This window comes from Rana temporaria, chromosome 4, assembly GCF_905171775.1.
Source record: "Rana temporaria chromosome 4, aRanTem1.1, whole genome shotgun sequence".
Classification (NCBI taxonomy): Eukaryota; Metazoa; Chordata; class Amphibia; order Anura; family Ranidae; genus Rana; species Rana temporaria.
In genome coordinates, this window is record NC_053492.1 from 430,660,152 (window position 1) to 430,679,974 (window position 19,823).

General features: G+C 43.9%; 1 protein-coding gene across 1 annotated transcript in view; it reads right to left on the reverse strand.

The window, feature by feature from the left end:
- The window catches only part of SPATA17 (spermatogenesis associated 17), a 224,542-nt gene that overhangs the window by 180,013 nt on the left and 24,706 nt on the right, over positions 1 to 19,823 (reverse strand). Inside the window, exon 4 of the mRNA XM_040351438.1 lies at positions 14,059 to 14,109. Within this exon, the coding sequence (XP_040207372.1) occupies positions 14,059 to 14,109 (51 nt within the window). The remainder of the gene's footprint in view (positions 1 to 14,058; positions 14,110 to 19,823) is intronic.

The following is a 19,823-nucleotide window of genomic DNA, read 5'->3' on the forward strand; positions in this document are numbered from 1 at the left end:
TTTTGCATATCCTGTTATATTCTTTGTAACATTTAAACAACACTAGTGTTCCTTCATTTTTATATTTTTTAAAAGCCGCTTTCTTTTTGTTTATAGCTTTTTTAACTTTGACCGTGAGCCACATAGGTTTTATTTTTAGCCTTTTAAACTTATTGCCCATGGGAACATACTTTGCAGTGAGGTTCCACACAGTCTTTTTGAAGAATTCCCATTTCTGTTCTGTGTTCAGCTGTGCCAATAGTCCCTCCCAGTCCAAGTCCTGGAGAGCAGCCCTCATCCTTGGAAAATTTGCTCTCTTAAAATTTAGTGTTTTAATATTTCCTGTATGTATTTCTTGCTTATAGTTAATATTAAATGAAATCATGTTATGATCACTGCTACCCAGGTGTTCCTTTATCTGAACATTAGTAATAAGCTCTGCATGGTTTGAGATTATCAGGTCCAACAGGGCATCATTCCTAGTTGGGGCCTCAATAAACTGCACCATAAAATTGTCCTGCAATAGGTTTTTAAATTTTTGTCCTTTAACTGTCCCAGAAGTGCCATTAATCCAGTCAATTTCTGGGTAGTTAAAATCCCCCATTATTATCACCGTCCCAGACCTTGCAGCCCTTTCCATCTGTGCAAGGAGCTGAGTCTCCACCTCCTCATTAACATTGGGTGGTTTATAACAAACTCCAATGATTAATTTTGAACTACGCACATCTGTATGCAGTTCCACCCATAATGCTTCAGCCTCATCACACTCTCCATCAACCAGGTTCTCTTTCACGCTTGCTTTGAGGTCACTTCTCACATAGAGACAGACCCCTCCACCTTTCCTTTTTACCCTGTCTTTCCGAAAGAGAGCATAGCCAGGAATATTAATAGCCCAGTCATGTGAGGATTGAAGCCAAGTTTCAGCAATACCGATTACATCATAGCTCTCCTCATGCACCAGAGCTTCCAGCTCACCTGTTTTGCTTGGCAGACTTCTGGCATTGGTGAACAAACACTTAAATGTATTGTTACATTTTTTTTCTCTGGTGTTTTTCATATAATTTATAGTAGTACAAATGGCACTATTATTTCCAATGGCTGTTTGCAACATGGGAACTTTCTTGTCACCTGCCATAACCCTTCCCCCATCTATCCCCATTCCACTCTCCATTAATGTCTGACCACTAACTGACCTGTCTGCTCGATGTAATTCTAATTCACCCTCCCCCCTCAATCCTAGTTTAAATACTCCTCCAGCATTCCCATAAACCTCTCCCCCAGCACAGCAGACCCCCTTCCATTCAAGTGCAAACCGTCTTTAGCATATAGGTTGCACCCCAATGAAAAGTCAGCCCAGTGCTCTAGAAACCCAAATCCCTCCTTCCTACACCAGGTCTTTAGCCATGCATTCAGCTCTCTAATCTCCCCCTGCCTTTCCTGTGTTGCGCATGGCACAGGCAATATTTCAGAGAATATCACCTTGGAGGTCCTTCCCTTCATCTTGCAGCCTAGTTCTTTAAATTGATTCTTAAGGAGCCTCCACCTTCCATGTATACTGTCATTGGTTCCAACGTGGACCAAGACAGCTGGGTCATGCCCAGCCCCTCCCAGTAATTTATCCACCCGGTCCACCACATGCCGAACCCTGGCACCAGGGAGACAGCAAACCATTCGGTTGAAGCGATCCTGGCGACAAATTATTCTATCAGTCCTTCTGATTATAGAATCCCCTATTACCACCAACTGTCTAGGCCTACCTGCACTCCCCTCCCCACCTCTACTAGATGGGTTGCTCTCCCGGCTGTTAGGGGTAGCAGTAACATCTAGGGCTGCCACCTCTGTGTTTGCCACCTCCACATCATCACCCAACTTGGCAAATTTGTTTTGATGCACAAATACAGGACTGGCCTTCCCTTTCTTCACGCCCCTTCCACTCCCTCTAACTGCATGCTAAGAAATCTATCCGCTGGAATCGGCTCCAGCGGATCGATCCGGTGGTCTGTACAGACTCACCGGATCGATCCGTCCGAACCCATCCCTCGCATGCGTCGTAATGATTCGACGCATGCGTGGATATCCTTATATGACAGCGTCGCGCACGTCGCCGCGTCATCATCGCGGCGACGGCGCGACACGTCACCGCGGACGGAATTCCGCGGGGATTTTGATCTTCTGGTTAGTACAACCAGGAGATCAAAATCCGCCAGAGGATTTATCCGCGGATACGGTCCGGAGGACCGTTTCCGCGGATAAATCCTCTCGTGTGTACCCGGCATAACTGTGGGGGGGATGGGACTGACTAGTGCAGGAGACCGATCAGTGTTCCTATATACTAGGAACTCACGATCTGTCTCCTCTCCCCTGACAGGACGTGGACCTGTGTGTTGTCGCGAGCGATCGCGGGTGCCTGGTGGACATCACGACCACCGGGCACGAGCATCGGCTCCTCTGTGACTCAGTGCGTGCGCCCCCTATACCGCCGGGAAGCCGAGGATGTCATATGATGCCCGCGCAGGATGGGAGATTTCATCTGTGGATGTTATATGACTATAGCCAGGTAGTGAAGTGGTTAAATACATGTACAGAGCTGTAAAACAGATTAAGTGTTTCAGATGTTAGTCCTTAGTCATGGCAGACAGTGCCGATTCTGACCTCCCCGGGGCCCTAAGCAAAATGACATGGCACATTAAAAATGAGAAGCAGGGGGCGCTGACGACAGTGACATGTCACATTAAAGAAAGTTCAGAAGCGGGGGTAGGGGGTGTTCTGCTGTCGGAAATCACATCTTACATTAATTTGAGAAGCAAGGGGTGCTGACTTCTTACCTCTTCTCCCATGCAGCCAGCGAGTTGAGAAGCGGGGTGAGGGGGCGAAAATGACTTCTCACCAGACGGGCCTCTAGTAATTTGGGGGGCACTTCGCAACTTTGCGGGCTTGCATAGTGAGCCTATAGGGCGGATTTTTAATTATTCAATAAGATTGCAAGGTGAATCTCCAGCCTAAATCTTGTCTTTTAGATTTGGATTGAGTAAGGACAGATTAATATCCACATCAAATTTTATTGCTCAAGAGGTAGTGGTAGAGGGGTATGGGACACAACATTTCACAGGTGATCAAAATGAGGACATAAGGGCTTATTTACTAAAGGCAAATCAACGTTGCACTAAAAGTGCAAATTAGAAGTGCAAAGTGCACTTGAAATTGCAGTGAAAGTGCACTTGGAAGTGCAGTCGCTGTAAATCTGAGGGGTAGATCTGAAATGAGGGGAAGCTCTGCTGATTTTATTATCCAATCATGTGCAAGCTAAAATGCTGTTTTTTATTTTCCTTGCATGTCCCCCTCTGATCTACAGTGACTGCACTTTCAGTGCAATTTGAAGTGCACTTTGCACTTGTAGTTGGCACTTGTAGTACAAAGTGGATTTGCCTTTCGTAAATAACCCCCATAGTAATTACTTTAGCCCAATTGGCCCGCATTTGTGTCCACCACAAAGATGGAGACCACCAAGCAAAGGACATTCACCCAAATCGAGAAATCCAAGTGGAAAATGGTGCTCCAATTGGAAATGCTTAGGAGTCAAAAGTCGTTGTTCAACTGGTTACAAAAAGCAGGGAAAAAGACAGGCAACGCATTTCTGGGACCACACAATAGGGCTGGGTGAAATGGCAGAATGTTAAATGAACTCAAAAGCACTCCTAAGAAGAGTGGGCGGATAACAGTCAGCCCAGTGTATTTGCACATTATGGCACACTTATCTCTAATACACACGAACGGATTTTGCGTGGGAAAAAAAAATCAAGAATACAGTGACATATAACACTACGACGAGCCGAGAAAAATTAAGTTCAATGCTTCCGAGCATGCATCAAATTGTTTCCGAGCATGCGTGTGTTTTTTTCCCGTCGGAATTTAGACAAACCGATTTTCTTTTTTTTTTTTTTTCGTTAGAAAAATTAAGAACCTGCTCTCTATCTAAATCCGTCGGAAATTCCTATGGAAAAAGTCCGATATACAGTGGGGATCGAAAGTTTGGGCACCCCAGGTAAAAAATTGTATTAATGTGCATAACAAAGCCAAGGAAAGATGGAAAAATCTCCAAAAGGCATCAAATTACAGATTAGACATTCTTATAATATGTCAAAAAAAGTTAGATTTTATTTCCATCATTTACACTTTCAAAATTACAGAAAACAAAAAAAATTGCACCTGCAAAAGTTTGGGCACCCTGCAGAGTTAATATCTTGTACTGCCCCCTTTGGCAAGTATCACAGCTTGTAAACGCTTTTTGTAGCCAGCCAACAGTCTTTCAGTACTTGTTTGAGGTATCTTTGCCCATTCTTCCTTACAAAAGTCTTCCAGTTCTTGAGATTTCTGGGCTGTCTGTCACGCACTGCTCTTTTAAGGTCTATCCATAGATTTTCAATTATGTTGAGGTCAGGAGATTGTGAAGGCCATGGCAAAACCTTCAGTTTACGCCTCTTGATGTAATCCCCCGTGGATTTTGAGGTGTGTTTAGGATCATTATCCATTTGTAGAAGCCATCCTCTCTTTAACGTCAGCTTTTTCACAGATGGCATCAAGTTACCATCCAAAATTTGCTGAAATTTTATTGAATCCATTTTTCCTTCTACTCGTGAAATGTTCCCTGTGCCACTGGCTGCAATACAACCCCAAAGCATGATTGATCCCCCCACCCCCATGCTTAACAGTTGGACAGAGGTTCTTTTCATTAAATTCTGTGCCCTTTCTTCTCCAAACGTACCTTTGCTCATTCCGGCCAAAAAGTTCTATTTTAACCTCATCGGTCCACAGAACTTGTTTCCAAAATGCATCAGGCTTGTCTATATGTTCATTTGCAAAGTTCAAACGCTGATTTTTGTGGTGAGGACGTAGAAGAGGTTTTCTTCTGCTGACTCTTCCATGAAGACCATATTTGTACAAGTATCTCTTTATAGTGGAATAGTGTACCACAACTCCAGTGTCTGCCAGATCTTTCTGGGGGGATTGTGCAGTCAAACGTTGGTTTTGAATTTCTTTTCTCACAATCCTGCGAGCTGTTCTGTCTGATATTTTTCTTGGTCTTCCAGATCTTGCTTTAACTTCCACTGTTCCTGATGACTGCCATTTCTTAATTACATTCCGAACAGAGGATATTGACATCTGGAAACGCTTTGCTATCTTCTTATAGCCTTCTCCAGCTTTGTGAGCATCAACTATTTTCAGTTTCAGTTTTCTAGACAACTGCTTAGAAGAACCCATGGTGCTGATTATTGGGGCAAGGTCAGATGAGTCTGGGCATTTAAAACCTTTGAGATTGACATCACCTGGTCTTCCCAGACGATGATTGAGAACAATCCATGACACTGGCAGGTCTCAGCTTTGCAAAGGGGGCAGTGCATGCTAGAAATTCTGCAGGGTGCCCAAACTTTTGCAGATGCCATTTTTTTGTTTTCTGTAATTTTGAAAGTGTAAATGATGGAAATAAAATCTAACTTTTTTTGACATATTATAAGAATGTCTAATCTGGAGATTTTTTCATCTTTACTTGGCTTCGTTATGCACATTAATACAAATTTTTACCTGGGGTGCCCAAACTTTCGATCCCCACTGTACACACGGTCGGAATAGCCGATGAAAAGCTCCCATCGGACTTTTTCCATCGGAAATTCCGACCTTGTGTATGCAGCATTAGTGTACCCCCCAGCAATGACAGGTCCAGGCTTCATTTGCTATGTTCCCTGCTATCAGCATCTTCCTGACCAATTCTTCCAGCTCCCACCATGTGTCTGTTAGGCCACAGATGATATACCTTCAGCCTATAGGTTATGACCCAAAACAGCTGATTAGTGTCAGTATATGTAGCTAAAATGTGACCCTGCAGTTGGTGTGCAATATTAGGGTTGCATTGCATATGAAGCTAGCACTGTTAATCAACCGATTTTGCTGACACCTATCAGCCATTCTGGGCTATCATCCTCTAATAGCAGTTTTGGACAAGCTGCTAATTTAATAAGCCTAGAAAAAGAGGGCATTTTTTAAATCAGCAGTCCAAAACATTATTTTTATACTTTTCCAGGTTCATTTTCCATGTAAAGCCTTGCCTCTTGGAGGCTAGCTTATTTTAGTGAGCAGCCTAGATTGAAGCCAAAGAACATTCTGTAAAAGGAATTAGCTAAGAACATCACTGTTGACTTAAAGGAGTTGTAAAGGAAAATCATTTTTTGCTTAAAATTAATGTCTGCAAGGTAGACAGACAGAATAGTGTAATGATTCTGTTAAAAAACAAGTAAATACCTATTAAATTCCTTCATCTATATCACCTCCGGCGTTCTAGTTTCTGTTCTCTCATTCACTTCCTGGTTTGCGGCGCTCGTTCATGTAAGAACTACATTTCCCAGTATGAATTGCAGCACGCCCAGTAATTCACACCTCCTTGAAGTCTCTAACACGTAGAGAGCGTCCTGCCACACAGATGTAGTTCCCAGGAGGGGGTGAGCACGTTACTGACCACCGCAGTAAAGCCTCCCATCACGGTGGTCAGTAAAATCAGACAAACAGGAAGTGAACAGAACAGAGAAGAAATAGAGCAACTTCTGAGCAAAAACGAACAATGAGGAAGTGAAAAGAGGAATGTCTGCAGGTAAAGGATGCTTATTATGAAAGCATTTTTTTTTTCTTTACAACCCCTTTAAGTCAACCCTGCTGCAACGATTGACATAAAATAAGATAGAGCGAGACCATATAGAGCAGCCATTTCCACCCAGGGTTCCTCTAGGGGTGGCTCGAAGTTCCTTGAGTTGTGGCTAGCTAACTTTCCATCTGATGGTGCCTGCATAGTTCCAGGTCCAATGCCACGTGGCAGAGCCAACAGAAAGACTGCAAGGGTGTAATTCTGGCCATTCTTTCTAGTTACCACCAGGGGTGGACTGACAACCCATGGGGCCCCCGGCAATAGAAGATTATGGGGCCCCTGGGCTTACAGATGGCCACCATGCCAGGAGGCAGTGCAGAGCAGCTAAAATCTCAGGATTTTCACATCAAAAGCATGTCGGTTTAAGACATAGCAGGGACAGATGTAAAAAAAAAACACAGATTTTTACATACTGTCCCTGGTTTTATTGAGCCTGGCAACCCTGATGGGGGCCCTCGGGCAGTGCCCGAAAGTCCCAATGGTTAGTCCGCCCCTGCTTACCACCATCAATGCAAGGGGCATATTCCTAATTAATCCCGATGGACTAATCTTACTGGGGGTTCCCTGAGACCTGAACATTAATGCCGGGTACAGACGAGAGGATTTATCCGCGGAAACGGTCCTCCGGACCGTATCCGAGGATAAATCCTCTGGCGGATTTTGATCTCCTGGTTGTACTAACCAGGAGATCAAAATCCCCGCGGAATTCCGTCCGCGGTGACGTGTCGCGCCGTCGCCGCGATGATGATGCGGCGACGTGCGCGACGCTGTCATATAAGGATATCCACGCATGCGTCAAATCATTACAACGCATGCGAGGGAGGGAATCGGACGGATCGATCCGGTGAGTCTGTACAGACCACCGGATCGATCCGCTGGAGCCGATTCCAGCGGATATATTTCTTAGCATGCTAAGAAATTTTTATCCGCTGGAAATCGGTCGGCCCGAAATATATCCGCGGATAAATATCCGCGGATAAATATCCGCTGGATCGTACACACCAGCGGATCTATCCGCTGAAACCGATCCGCGGATCAATTTCAGCGGATCGATCCTCTCGTGTGTACGGGGCCTAAAGGGTTTCTCTGGAGTAAAAAGAAAGGCTGTTATAGAGGCAAGGGTGGACTGACCATTCGGGCACTGCCCGAGGGCCTTATCCCACTAGGGGGCCCCATCAGGGTTGCCAGCCTCAGTAAAACAAAGGACAGTATGTAAAAATCTGTGTTTATTTTTAAAGATTATAGTTGCCCGCCTCTCCAGTACCTTTTCAGTGCGTGTATGTGTATACTGTGTGTGTGTATACTGTGTGTGTGTATACTGTGTGTGTGTATACTGTGTGTGTATATTGTGTATACTGTACGTGTGCGTATACTGTGTGGCCCCATAATCTATTGCCTGGGGGCCATATAATCTCCTATTGCCCAGGGGCCATATGACTTGTCAGTCCGCCCCTGTATAGAGGCTGCAGCAAGTGGGCAGAGCTGGGAACTTACTGTAGGTACACATTCATTTCCTAAGTTGCAAAAGAACCCGTCAAGCTGTTGCTGAAGGATTGTTTCTAACCCACTACATCTGAAATAAAATAATTTAATTAGCAGAACGGCAGACAAATACAAAATAAAAATAAAAAAGATCTTTGCTTGGAATTTTTACAAGAAAAGTTCTTATAAAAATTGAAGGTCTGCTTTAAGTAGGGCATATTTTTTCTTCAAGGAGCATTATGTTATATGCCTGTCTCTCTCCAATATATCCCCTTTACCCAGATGTCCTATCAATTTAAATGTGTTTACTATTTTGGGAGTCGGTACTGGAAATCAATGTTGCAGTCTAGTTTGCAGCAATCTGATACATTTGAGTTGAAAGCAAAGGACACACTTTACTCTGAGTCTCGCCAATATGTTTTTCTCATCAGTTGGAGATTTCAGAGAGCTTGTTTTGTAGATTATGTTCTAGAATGGATATTTTATTAAAATAGCTCCAAGACTATCAAAAATACATTTGTATCGAATCCAAATTGTAATAGAAAGTAAATGCTAGGAAGCTGGCACAGGAGCCTTGTTGTCCCTGTTCTGTAACAAAAATCCCCTTATGCCAATTCTGCTGCAGTCCCCAAAAACACAGTGACTTCTGAGGTTTGGGAAAAAGTTGGCACACCTTCGACCCTAATCATTAGGCCCAACGTATTGCTGTGCAAATATAAGTTAGATAGTACTAAATCCTGCAGAAACTTTTCTTTGAAAACAATGAAGAACACACTATTTATAGTGTCTGTTTCCCAGTGCCTATACTTATTTTGCTTTTCGATACAAGCTTCCTGTATGTCAGGCTGAAAAAGGAAATATTCAGGCTTGCAAAGCAAAGCTCCCGTAGTGAGCTGACAACAGCGGAAATTCTAAGCAGTGTTGTCAGCCCTGCCTGAGTTCTCCTCTGCTAGACTGTCACTGAGCCAAAAAGTGGTTGGAAATCCAAAGCGGAGGGAAATCTTTCTATGGCAGTGGTTCTCAACCTGGGGGTCGGGACCCCCTCGGGGGTCGAATGACAATTTGCCAGGGGTCACAGGATCCTGGGCTGTTCCTGAGGCCTGCGCTGCTCTCTCAGCCTTTTGCGACCGCCCAGCTGGGCTGTTCCCAGCGACCGCCCATTCAGTTCACAGCAAGGTTGGGGGGCAGAGACTAGAGGTCAGCTGACTGGTGAGGAATGTGAAGTGGGAGGGGCTGGAGGAGACCCTATCTCCTGATTTTGACATAGGTGTCACTGCTACGAGACACCACAAAGTCGGAGACGCAGTGAACCCGGAGATACGGTGAGTAACTACTCATCCCAACTCCCCCCCCACACCAAGGAATAAGAGAAGGGAAAATAGAGAATACATGGAAGGGAGAGGGAAAGAGGGGGAGAAACAAAGAAAAAGGGAGAGAAAGAATAGGAGAAAGAACAAGAAAGACTGCTAGAGAGAGGGATGGGGGAAGAAAAAACAAGAAATAAGGATAGAGAGAGATAAAAGGAAAAGAAAGGAGGACAAAGAGAAAGCGTGGTACATCGTAAAATGTACCATAAGGGGTTTCAATACTGTACAAGTAGAAGGGACCCAGGGAGCGCTAAATGTCCATGGGTTATGGGTGCAAATTACTTGTCTTGCCTTGAGTGCTGACAATCCACGCTAAAAAAATAATTTCACTGTTAGGGGTCCCCACATCTTGGGAAATTTTATCAAGGGGTCATGGCACAAGAAGGTTGAGAACCACTGTTCTATGGGGACACCTGTTCTGGTGATGATAGTAATTCTTCTTACTTTGGGAAGGTTGAACGCTCCATTCATCCAGGAGATAAAGTGAATGGAAATCTGCTCAAAAGTTAACAGACAGCAAAAAAATAAAATAAAAGATCCCTATTCTAAGATTAAAAAATAATTGTGGCTGAAACATATTTAAAGTGAACTTTAATGATAGGTGACGATATTGGCCAATATGGACATGCAGGAGGTGACGGGAGGAAGGGCCCACTTTTCATAATACATAAAACAGGCAAATCAATATGTTGCACTGCCTTGGAATTCAGGAGCGGGCTGAAGGGATCATCTGAAACACATGTGGCAAACAAAAGGCCTGTGGGCTGAATCTGACCCACCAGGCCATTTCATGTGACCTTTGTACCTAGGGCTTTTTTTTAGCCAGAACCTGGCAGGGGTGGGGGGAAGAGATGAGGTCTATAGAGGGAGATGTGTGCAGAGGTTGGGGAGAGCGGTGCAGAGGTCAGAGCCAAGGAGGGGTGAAAGCGAGATGTAGTCATCCTGTGAAAAAGAGCTAAACCCTGCACAAAGTACATAGCACACCACTGGACACTGCACTCTGTATGTAGCGCACTCCTCAACCCAGAAACTGCAATCTATACATAGCGCAAACAATATAGAAAAAAGACTGCGCTAACAACAAAAATTATATAACATCAATAAAGAACAAAGGCGGCAATAAATGTGATAAACATAAAAAGCATAAATTAAAAAATATATTGCGCCAATGAATAGGACTAGCACAAAAGGCCAGTATTCAATATAAATCAATAGTGCCTCTAAACAATGATATAGACAAAGACACTTGTGTGTGCCATACAAATGAAATAGTAATGTTCAAGTCCAAATAAATGTGAGAGGGATCAATGCAGACCCCACAAGCAGGACATAAACCATCACCGTGAACAAAAAAATTCCTGTGATTAGACCATCACCCGATGGAAAGCCGCTTACCGCAACCACAAGCTTAGTGGGCATATAAAGACTCCATCCTTGGAATGGGACACTGGATCATGGGGAAATCCAAACGGAAGGCAGGGAGCACTCGCGTCCTCTAAGGGCTCTTTCACACGGAGCGGATCCGTATTGATCCGTATTGATCCGCTCCGTTAGCCCGTTTGGCTCTGCGGGGATTCCTCCGTTAATCCCCGCTGAGCTGTCGGCGGACAGGGCAGTCCCCGCACACAGTGCAGAGACCGCCCTGTCTCTCCTCCGCTCTCCCCTATGGGGAATCGGATGAATACGGACCGTGTGTCCGTATTCATTCGATCCGTTCTGCCGGACGGAAGAAAAATAGGGTTTTCTTCCGTCCGCAAAAGCGGATCTTTGCGGACGCGGATGGTTGCGGACGTTAGCGGATGAATCATCCGCTAACGTCTGCAATCCCATAGGGATACATTACAAGTCCGTAAACTGACTTGTAATCAACGGACCGTTTGTCCGTACGTGTGAAAGGGCCCTAAGACAGGCAGATTCTCAGTGCATGGATGGATAGAGAGAGACGGACCAATAGATGGATCCCCATTGATAACGTTTATTTGATGACGAAATGCGTCTGGGACGGCGCACACTGACGTCGCCACGTGTTTACGATTGGAGGAAGGGCTCCTAGTTGCGGCCGGCACTACTATTTTTTTTTTAAACAACGTAACTTGCTGTAAGTACGTTTTTGTCTTTTTTAAATAAAATTTTAATCGCGGAGTTACACTATTGGTCCGTCTCTCTTTATCCATCCATGCACTGAGGATCTGCCTGTCTTAGAGGACGCGAGTGCTCCCTGCCTTCCGTTTGGATTTCCCCATGATCCAGTGTCCCATTCCAAGGATGGAGTCTTTATATGCCCACTAAGCTTGTGGTTGCGGTAAGCGGCTTTCCATCAGGTGGTAGTCTCATCACAGGATTTTTTTTGTTCACGGTGGTGGTTTATATCCTGCTTGTGGGGTCTGCATTGCATCCTTTATTTGGACTTGAACATTACTATTTCATTTGTATGGCACACACAAGTGTCTTTGTCTATATCATTGTTTAGAGGCACTATTGATTTATATTGAGTACTGGCCTTTTGTGCTAGTCCTATTCATTGGCGCAATATATTTTTTAATTTATACACAGCGCAACCCTGAACTCCTCACATAACACACTCTTTTTTTTTGTTCCCCTAGACCTGGGATATGCAATTAGCGGACCTCCAGCTGTTGCAAAACTACAAGTTCCATCATGCCTCTGCCTCTGGGTGTCATGCTTGTGGCTGTCAGAGTCTTGCTATGCCTCATGGGACTTGTAGTTCAGCAACAGCTGGAGGTCCGCTAATTGCATATCCCTGCCCTAGACCATAGGTATTGAATTTTAATTCAGAGGTCCAACCAGTAAAATTTTCTTCCACCAGAGGTCCAAACCAGATATTTTTTCAGCCCTCTCCTCCTATATCACAATCCCTTAAATCAGTGTCCTCTGCCCCCCCCTGCCCGACCATCACAGTCAACCACTTCACATAAGTTTCCCCTTCACAGTAGTGTTCTCAGGCCCCTGTACATCACCCCCCCCTTTACAATAAGTATACTGAACCCCCTTTCACATCACACACCCCCTATATTCACAGTAGTTCTCAACCCCCCTTCAAATCATCACTCCCACTTTACAGTACTGTCCTCTGCCCCTTAACATCCCTCCCCCACAGTACTGTCCTTTGTGGACTTCACATCACCCCCGAGCAGAACTGTGCCCCCTTCACATCCCCCAACAACACTGCCCCCCTTTACATGCCCATTCCACAGCATTGCCCCCCTTTATATCTCCCCCCACAGCACTGCCCTCTTCTCACATTACAAATCCCATCCCCAACAGTAGTGTGCTCTGCCCGGTTCACATCAAACACCCACCCCACAGCACTGCCCCCTTCATGCACTCCATTCACTCGATCCAGAAAGGTTAAATCTTTCACTCTTCACTCTGCTGTTAAATAACAGTGGCGGAGGCTGGAGAGAAAGAGGTGGCTCCTAAATAACGTGACCGCAGGGTCCGGATGGAACAGTTGCTCGGTCGGTCCAGATCCAGACCACAGACTGACATTTAATGATGCCTGATCCATACATAAACAAGCAAAAAACCCTGAAGGGATCATTTTTTAGTTGCCTGGAGATGGGCTTTAAAGTTGAACTCCAGATACAAAAACTTTCATTCAAATATATTACTCAATTTCCAGAAAGGATTGACACAGAGAGTGGGACAACCCCGCCCCACATCACAGGATTTGATTGACAGTAGCAGGAGGCAATGGCTCCTGCTGCTATCAATCTGTCCAATGAGGAGAGAGACATCGGCTTCGCTTGTGCACATTGCTGGACCGGATAGGGCTCAGGTAAGAAAAAGAGGGGTCTGGGGGGAGGCTGTAGCACGAAAGTTTTTTTACCTTAATGCATAGAATGCCTTAAAGCGCAGTTCTACCCAAAAATGGAACTTCTGCTTTCTGGAATCCCCCCCCCCCCTCCGGTGTCACATTTGGCACCTTTCAGGGGGGAGCAGATACCTGTCTAATACAGGTATTTGCTCCCACTTCCGGGCATAGAGCACTGCAGTGACCTACGCCACGTCCAGTGCTAACTTCGCCCCCCGCTGTCTTTTGGGAGACACACAGGTCCCAAAAGACAGCAAGGACCAGTGGGATCGCGCAGCGTGACTCGCTGTGGCAATATCAACTTGATATCGCTTCCCTTATCAAAGAAGGCGGCACCTCCACCCGAGAGCCGAGGGAAAGATCGGCTTCAGGTGCCGACAACACGGGCGCCCTGGACAGGTAAGTGTCCATATGTTAAAAGTCAGCAGCTGCAGTATTTGTAGCTGCTGACTTTTAACTGTTTTTTTTTTGTTGTTTGTGGAACTCCGCTTTAAGGTGAAAAACCTTGAGATTTTACAACCACTTTATATTCATGTATAAATATTTTATCTCATATAGTTCCAAAAGTCTCTCCTGTTCCTTTGTACCCAGCGTGTTCCCCTTTCACCATCTTCTGTGCATTAGTCTAGTTTACTTCTATTATTAAAAGCAAATTCAGATCACAATTGACTTTTCATCTGTATAACAAGAGAGGAGATATTTACCCTGACAGCCATGTCATTGTAGAAATTCATCTTCATAATGAAGTAGGCTGTCTGTGGAAAGAAGAGAAAAGAGAAAAAAATTATATATATAAGTAAGGGTGGCACGGGTCCTGGTGACACGGAGGCCCGTCTCCTTTTTTTTTTTTTTTACATACGGTGAGATAAGAAAGTCTATACATAATACATAATACCAGTTTCACACGTATCAAACTTTTGTATTGCAAAGATGGGGTGGCTAATACATAATGCAGGCTTAACCAGAAAAATCTTTGACAGTCAGACCCGGCGCTAATGGAGATGTATGATCGTAAAATACTCTCCGCTGAATTTGATAATCAATGGGGCTCTACTTAGGATAAAATAACAGTGCGGGAATATTCACAAGTCTTGGTGACACGTACCACTGTATGATTTATACACCGAGGATTCTTATGCCCCAAAACTCGCAGAAACATAAAAGGAATTCATATTTCAAGACGTCTGCTTTAATGAAAAATTCAAAGATAGGCCTGTCTTCTGTCGGAATCCTTCAAGGAGACATACGCGGTGCTGAAGCCGAAATGAGCCATCCGACCATCTGTACAAAACGTTATGTACTTAGCCGCCATCCGAGTAATCCTTGGGAATTTTCTTTCATTTAATATTCATTTTAACATCATAAAATCATAAATAATTAGTGTTATTTGAATTGCCGAGTCTGATCCAAAGCAAATTGTCTGTGGCGAGCAGCAGGGCTGGATTATTTATCAACAGGCTGGGCAATTAAGAAACAGTTGGCTGCAATATGTTATTTACAAATGAAGACAATGATGCCGCCGCGTTTTTTCCGCTCTCGCTTTATCCATTATGGGTGCGACAGAGTCGTTCCTGGTGTTTAATTAAAGAGCAGTTTTTAAAGTCAAAATTACTGTTGCAATTTGTAGATGGGGAAGTAAAGAAAGATAAAGAGATTTAAAGTTTTTGTAAACTACCAGTAAACTTCTCTTTTTTGGTCCCTTTTGGTCTGTAAAATTTACTATTGAAAGTGTTTTGTTACATCTATTTAACACAAATAGATATACAGTAAAACCTTGGATTGCGAGCATAATTCCTTCCAGAAACATGCTTGTAATCCAAAGCACTTGTATATTAAAGCAAATATCCCCATAAGAAATAATGGAAACTCAAATGATTTGTTCCACAACCATTTATTCATAAGCCTTCAGTTTATAGTCCATATAAAAAGATCATAGCAATGTGATAGGTTGTGTAACCATAAAATGTCCACCCACAAATAGAAGCCTCCACAAGGGGATTAGAAGCAAAATCCAGCAGGAGCTACAGAGTATAAAAGAGAAGAGAGGCGCCTCTAAGTGTAGCAATAAGTTGCTAAATGTTGTACCTTCATTAAATGTAACCATATTGCTACACTTAGAGGCGCCTCTCTTCTCTTTTATACTCAGTTGTGACATGACGCTACTCTTATATCAAGACATCGCTTGTATGTCAAGTCAAAATTTATGAAAAATGTTTGCTTGTCTTGCAAAAGGCTCTCAAACCAAGGTTTTACTGTAACAATAAGATATAATAGATATAATAAGTGGTAAAAACACCAGTTGATCCTGCAAGAAATCCAATGCTCTCTTGGGTCCTGTGCACTCTGTACTCTTATCTCATAGCAGTGTTATCAGTACAGTCCTAACTATTTCCTGCCCTGGGGCGACAAATCTGCTTCTTCAAAGATACAGTACAGAGAGTAATGGACTGTTTTCATCAGACGAACCGATCGTGTGTGGGCCCCATCATTTTTTTATCCATCGGTGAAAAAACTAGGAACTTGTTTTAAAATTATCTGATGGTTAAAAAAACGATAGAAAAAAACGATCGTCTCTGGGCACGTCCATCGGTTAAAAATCCATGCATGCTCAGAATCAAGTCGACGCATGCTCGGAGGCATTGAACTTCATTTTTCTCAGCATGTCGTTGTGTTTTACATCACCGCGTTCTGACACAATCGTTTTTTTAACTGATGGTGTGTAGGCAAGACTAATGAAAGTCATCTTCATCGGATATCTGATGAAAAAATCCATCAGACCGTTCTCATCGGATGAACCGATCATGTGTACAGAGCATTAGTGTTGTCATGCTAGGACGGGAAGAGTGTTAAGCCTCGTACACACGATCGGATATCTGATGGAATCTAATCCGATGGATTTTTTCATTGGATATTCAATGTCTTGCATACACACCATCAGACTAAATTCCGACCGTGCCAAAACGCGGTGACGTACAACACTACGACGAGCCCAAAAAAATGAATTTCAATGCTTCCGAGCATGCGTCGACTGGATTCTGAGCATGCGTGGATTTTTCTCCGATGGAGTTCCACACAGATGATTGGATTTTTCTATCGTTTTTTTTATCCATAGGAAAAATGTAAAACATGTTCTATTTTTTTAACACCAATACAGATGGGGCCCACACGATCGGTATGTCCATCGGCCTGTTTTCATCGGACAAACCGATCGGGTGTACACGGCTACAGTACCTTGAAAAAGTATTCATACCGCTTGGAATTTTCCACATTTTGTCACGTTACAAACAAAAACTTTAATGTTAATATATTTTATTGGGACTTTGTGATAGACCAACACAAAGTGGCACAATTATGTGGAAGGAAAATGATAAATGGTTTTCAACATTTTTTACAAATAAATATCTGAAAAGTGTGGAGTACATTTGTATTCAGCCCCCCTGAGTCAATACTCTGTAGAATCACCATTCACTGCAATTACAGCTACAAGTCTTTTTGGGGATGTCTCTACCAGCTTTGCACATCTAGAGAGTGAAATTTTTGCCCTTTCTTTGCAAAATAGCTCAATCTCTGTCAGATTGGATGGAGAACGTCTGTGAACAGCAATTTTCAAGTCTTGCCACAGATTATCAGTTGGATTTAGGTCTGGACTTTGACTGGACCATTTTAACACATGAATATGCTTTGATGTAAACCATTCCATTGTAGCTCTGGCTGTATGTTTAGGGTCGTTGTCCTACTGGAAGGTGAACCTCCGCCCCAGTCTCAAGTGTTTTGCCCCGTACACAGGGTTGGATTTTCCGTCGGAAAAACCTTGGATGGTTTTTCCGACGGAATTTCGTTCAAGCTTGGCTTGCATACACATGGTCACACAAAAGTTCTCTGAACTTTCGACTGTCAAGAACTCAGTGACGTACAACACTACGACAAGCCGAGAAAATGAAGTTCAATGCTTCCGAGCATGCGTCGAATTGTTTCTGTGCATGCGTCGGAATTTTGTGCGTCAGAATTGCTACAGACGATCGGAATTTCCGATCTGAATTTTTCCCATCGGAAAAATTGAGAACCTGCTCTCAATCTTTTGCTGGTGGGAATTCTGACAGGAAAAGTCAAATGGAGCATACACAGGGTCGGAATTTCCGACCAAAAGCTCACATCAGACTTTTGATGGTGGAAATTACCGACCGTGTGCATTACAGGTTTTTTTCTAGCATTGCCCTTTTTTTGGCTCCATCCATCTTCCCATCAACTCTGACCAGCTTCCCTGTTCCGTTCCTGCTGATGAAAAGCATCCCCACAGCGTGATGCTGCCACCACCATGTTTCACGGTGGGGATGGTATGTTCAGGGTGATGTGCAGTGTTAGTTTTCCACCACACATAGCATTTTGCTTTTAGGCCAAAAAGTTACATTTTGGTCTCATCTGACCAGAGCGCCTTTTTCCACGTTTGCTGTGTCCCCCACATGGCTTCTCACAAACTGCAAATGGGGCTTCTTATGACTTTTATGACACTTACCCATCCCACATCTTTCCACACTAAATTAAACTGATACACTCTAGTTTCAAAAAAGAAAATTCTAAATAAGCATGTATATGTAAATTGATACTATAAGCCCTTTCACACTGGGGCGGGCGTTGACGGTAAAACACTGTTAGTTTTAGCAGCACATTACCGTCATTTTAGCGCCGCTATTCGGCCGCTAAAGGGGCACATTTAACCTTTTATTTGTCCGCTAGCGGGGGTTAAAAGAGTCACGCAAGAGGCCGAATAGTGCCACTGCTGAGGCACTTTGCAGGTAAAGCTTCACTTTGCAAAGAATACCCAATCACGTGCAAGAAAAAAAATATATATACGGTATATATTTTTGTTTGCACATGAGTGGATGATGGAAGTCAGCAGAGCTTCAGCTCAACTGCTCTTGCAGAGTGCAACTGCAAAAGTACAGTTTATTTGTCTTTATTATAATGCCCTATAGGAAAGGCTTCGCTATAGTACAGATGGATTTCCGAAGTGCATACTGGCCAAGCAGCTGTGCACAGTCTTGCGCAGACGCGCACGTGCATTCCTAAGAATGCGCCTATCACCAATATTGGCACCAAACAGCATATTTAAACAGGGCCTCTGCGTTCTGTGTATGTTCCTGATTTTTGTGCATGACCTCTGATCTTGATCCAGCTTGCTCCTGACCATCCTTGTCTGATTCCTGCCTCAAACATGTACAGTATGCCGGGTTTTTTTTTGGGGGTGTACATGCGGTATTATCGGTATTTTCCTCCTGGCTTCCAGGTACTCACTCCCGCGGGAGTGGGCGTTCCTGTACAGTGCCGCAATGTCATCTGGGACTTAGCCCATATGATTGACGTGCCTGAGAAAAACTCCCCCCGGCGGATAAGGCGCGTCACGACTTTCCGAAAGTAGCCGAACTGCGAGTCGGCTCTAAACGGCGCCTATGCACCGACTAGGAGCCGTGTAGAGCTGACTGCGCAGGCGCCGTATAGAGCCGACTCGCAGTTCGGCTACTTTCGGAAAGTCGTGACGCGCTTTATCCGCCGGGGGGAGTTTTTCTCAAGCACGTCAATCATATGGGCGAAGTCCCAGATGACATTGCGGCACTGTACAGGAACGCCCACTCCCGCGGGAGTGAGTACCTGGAAGCCGGGAGGAAAATACTGATAATACCGTATGTACACCCCCCCCCCAAAAAAATAAACGGCATACTGTACATGTTTGAGGTATACTGAATGTAATGTTATATACTTGTTTTTTGAGTGAACCTCCGCTTTAAAAACGGTCGTGTGTACGTGACATTAGAGGCTCCTCTCTTCTTTTTTATACTCAGTTGTGACATGACACTACTCTTATATCAAGACATCGCTTGTATATCAAGGCAAAATTTATTAAAACATTTTGCTTGTCTTGCAAAACGCTCTCAAACCAAGTTACTCTCAAACCAAGGTTTTACTGTATATGACAAAAAGTATGCTCCTTTAGATTTCACATGCCCCCCCCCCAGCATTCTTCCCAAGTTCTCTTGACTTTCTTTTAGTATTAGATGTTTCCTTTGAATAGTGCTGGTTTGTTTAATTCATCTTGGTGTCTAATTCTACCAACATGTATAAGTGAATGGAACACTATCATATACATACTGTATCAGGACTTCCAGGAAACAAATGACTATCTAAACCAATTCAGCCCTCTGATCTATGTCCCCATCTGCGGAGTGATTGAGGGCTGGGCTGGCTGCCTTTTCTGGATAACGAGGAAATAATTTATGGGACAGATCGTAGGGGCTTATTAAAGGCAGGGAGGGGTGATAAGCCTTGTTTACCAGAGGGAATGATAAAGATATGCCTAAATGTGGATGCGTAAAGCTGAAATTAAAACCTATAAAAAGGAAATGGCGTATCTTGTATGAAGCTTTTAAAAAACATAAAGTCATCAGGGATACAGACCTGTATGTAAAAGAGAAAC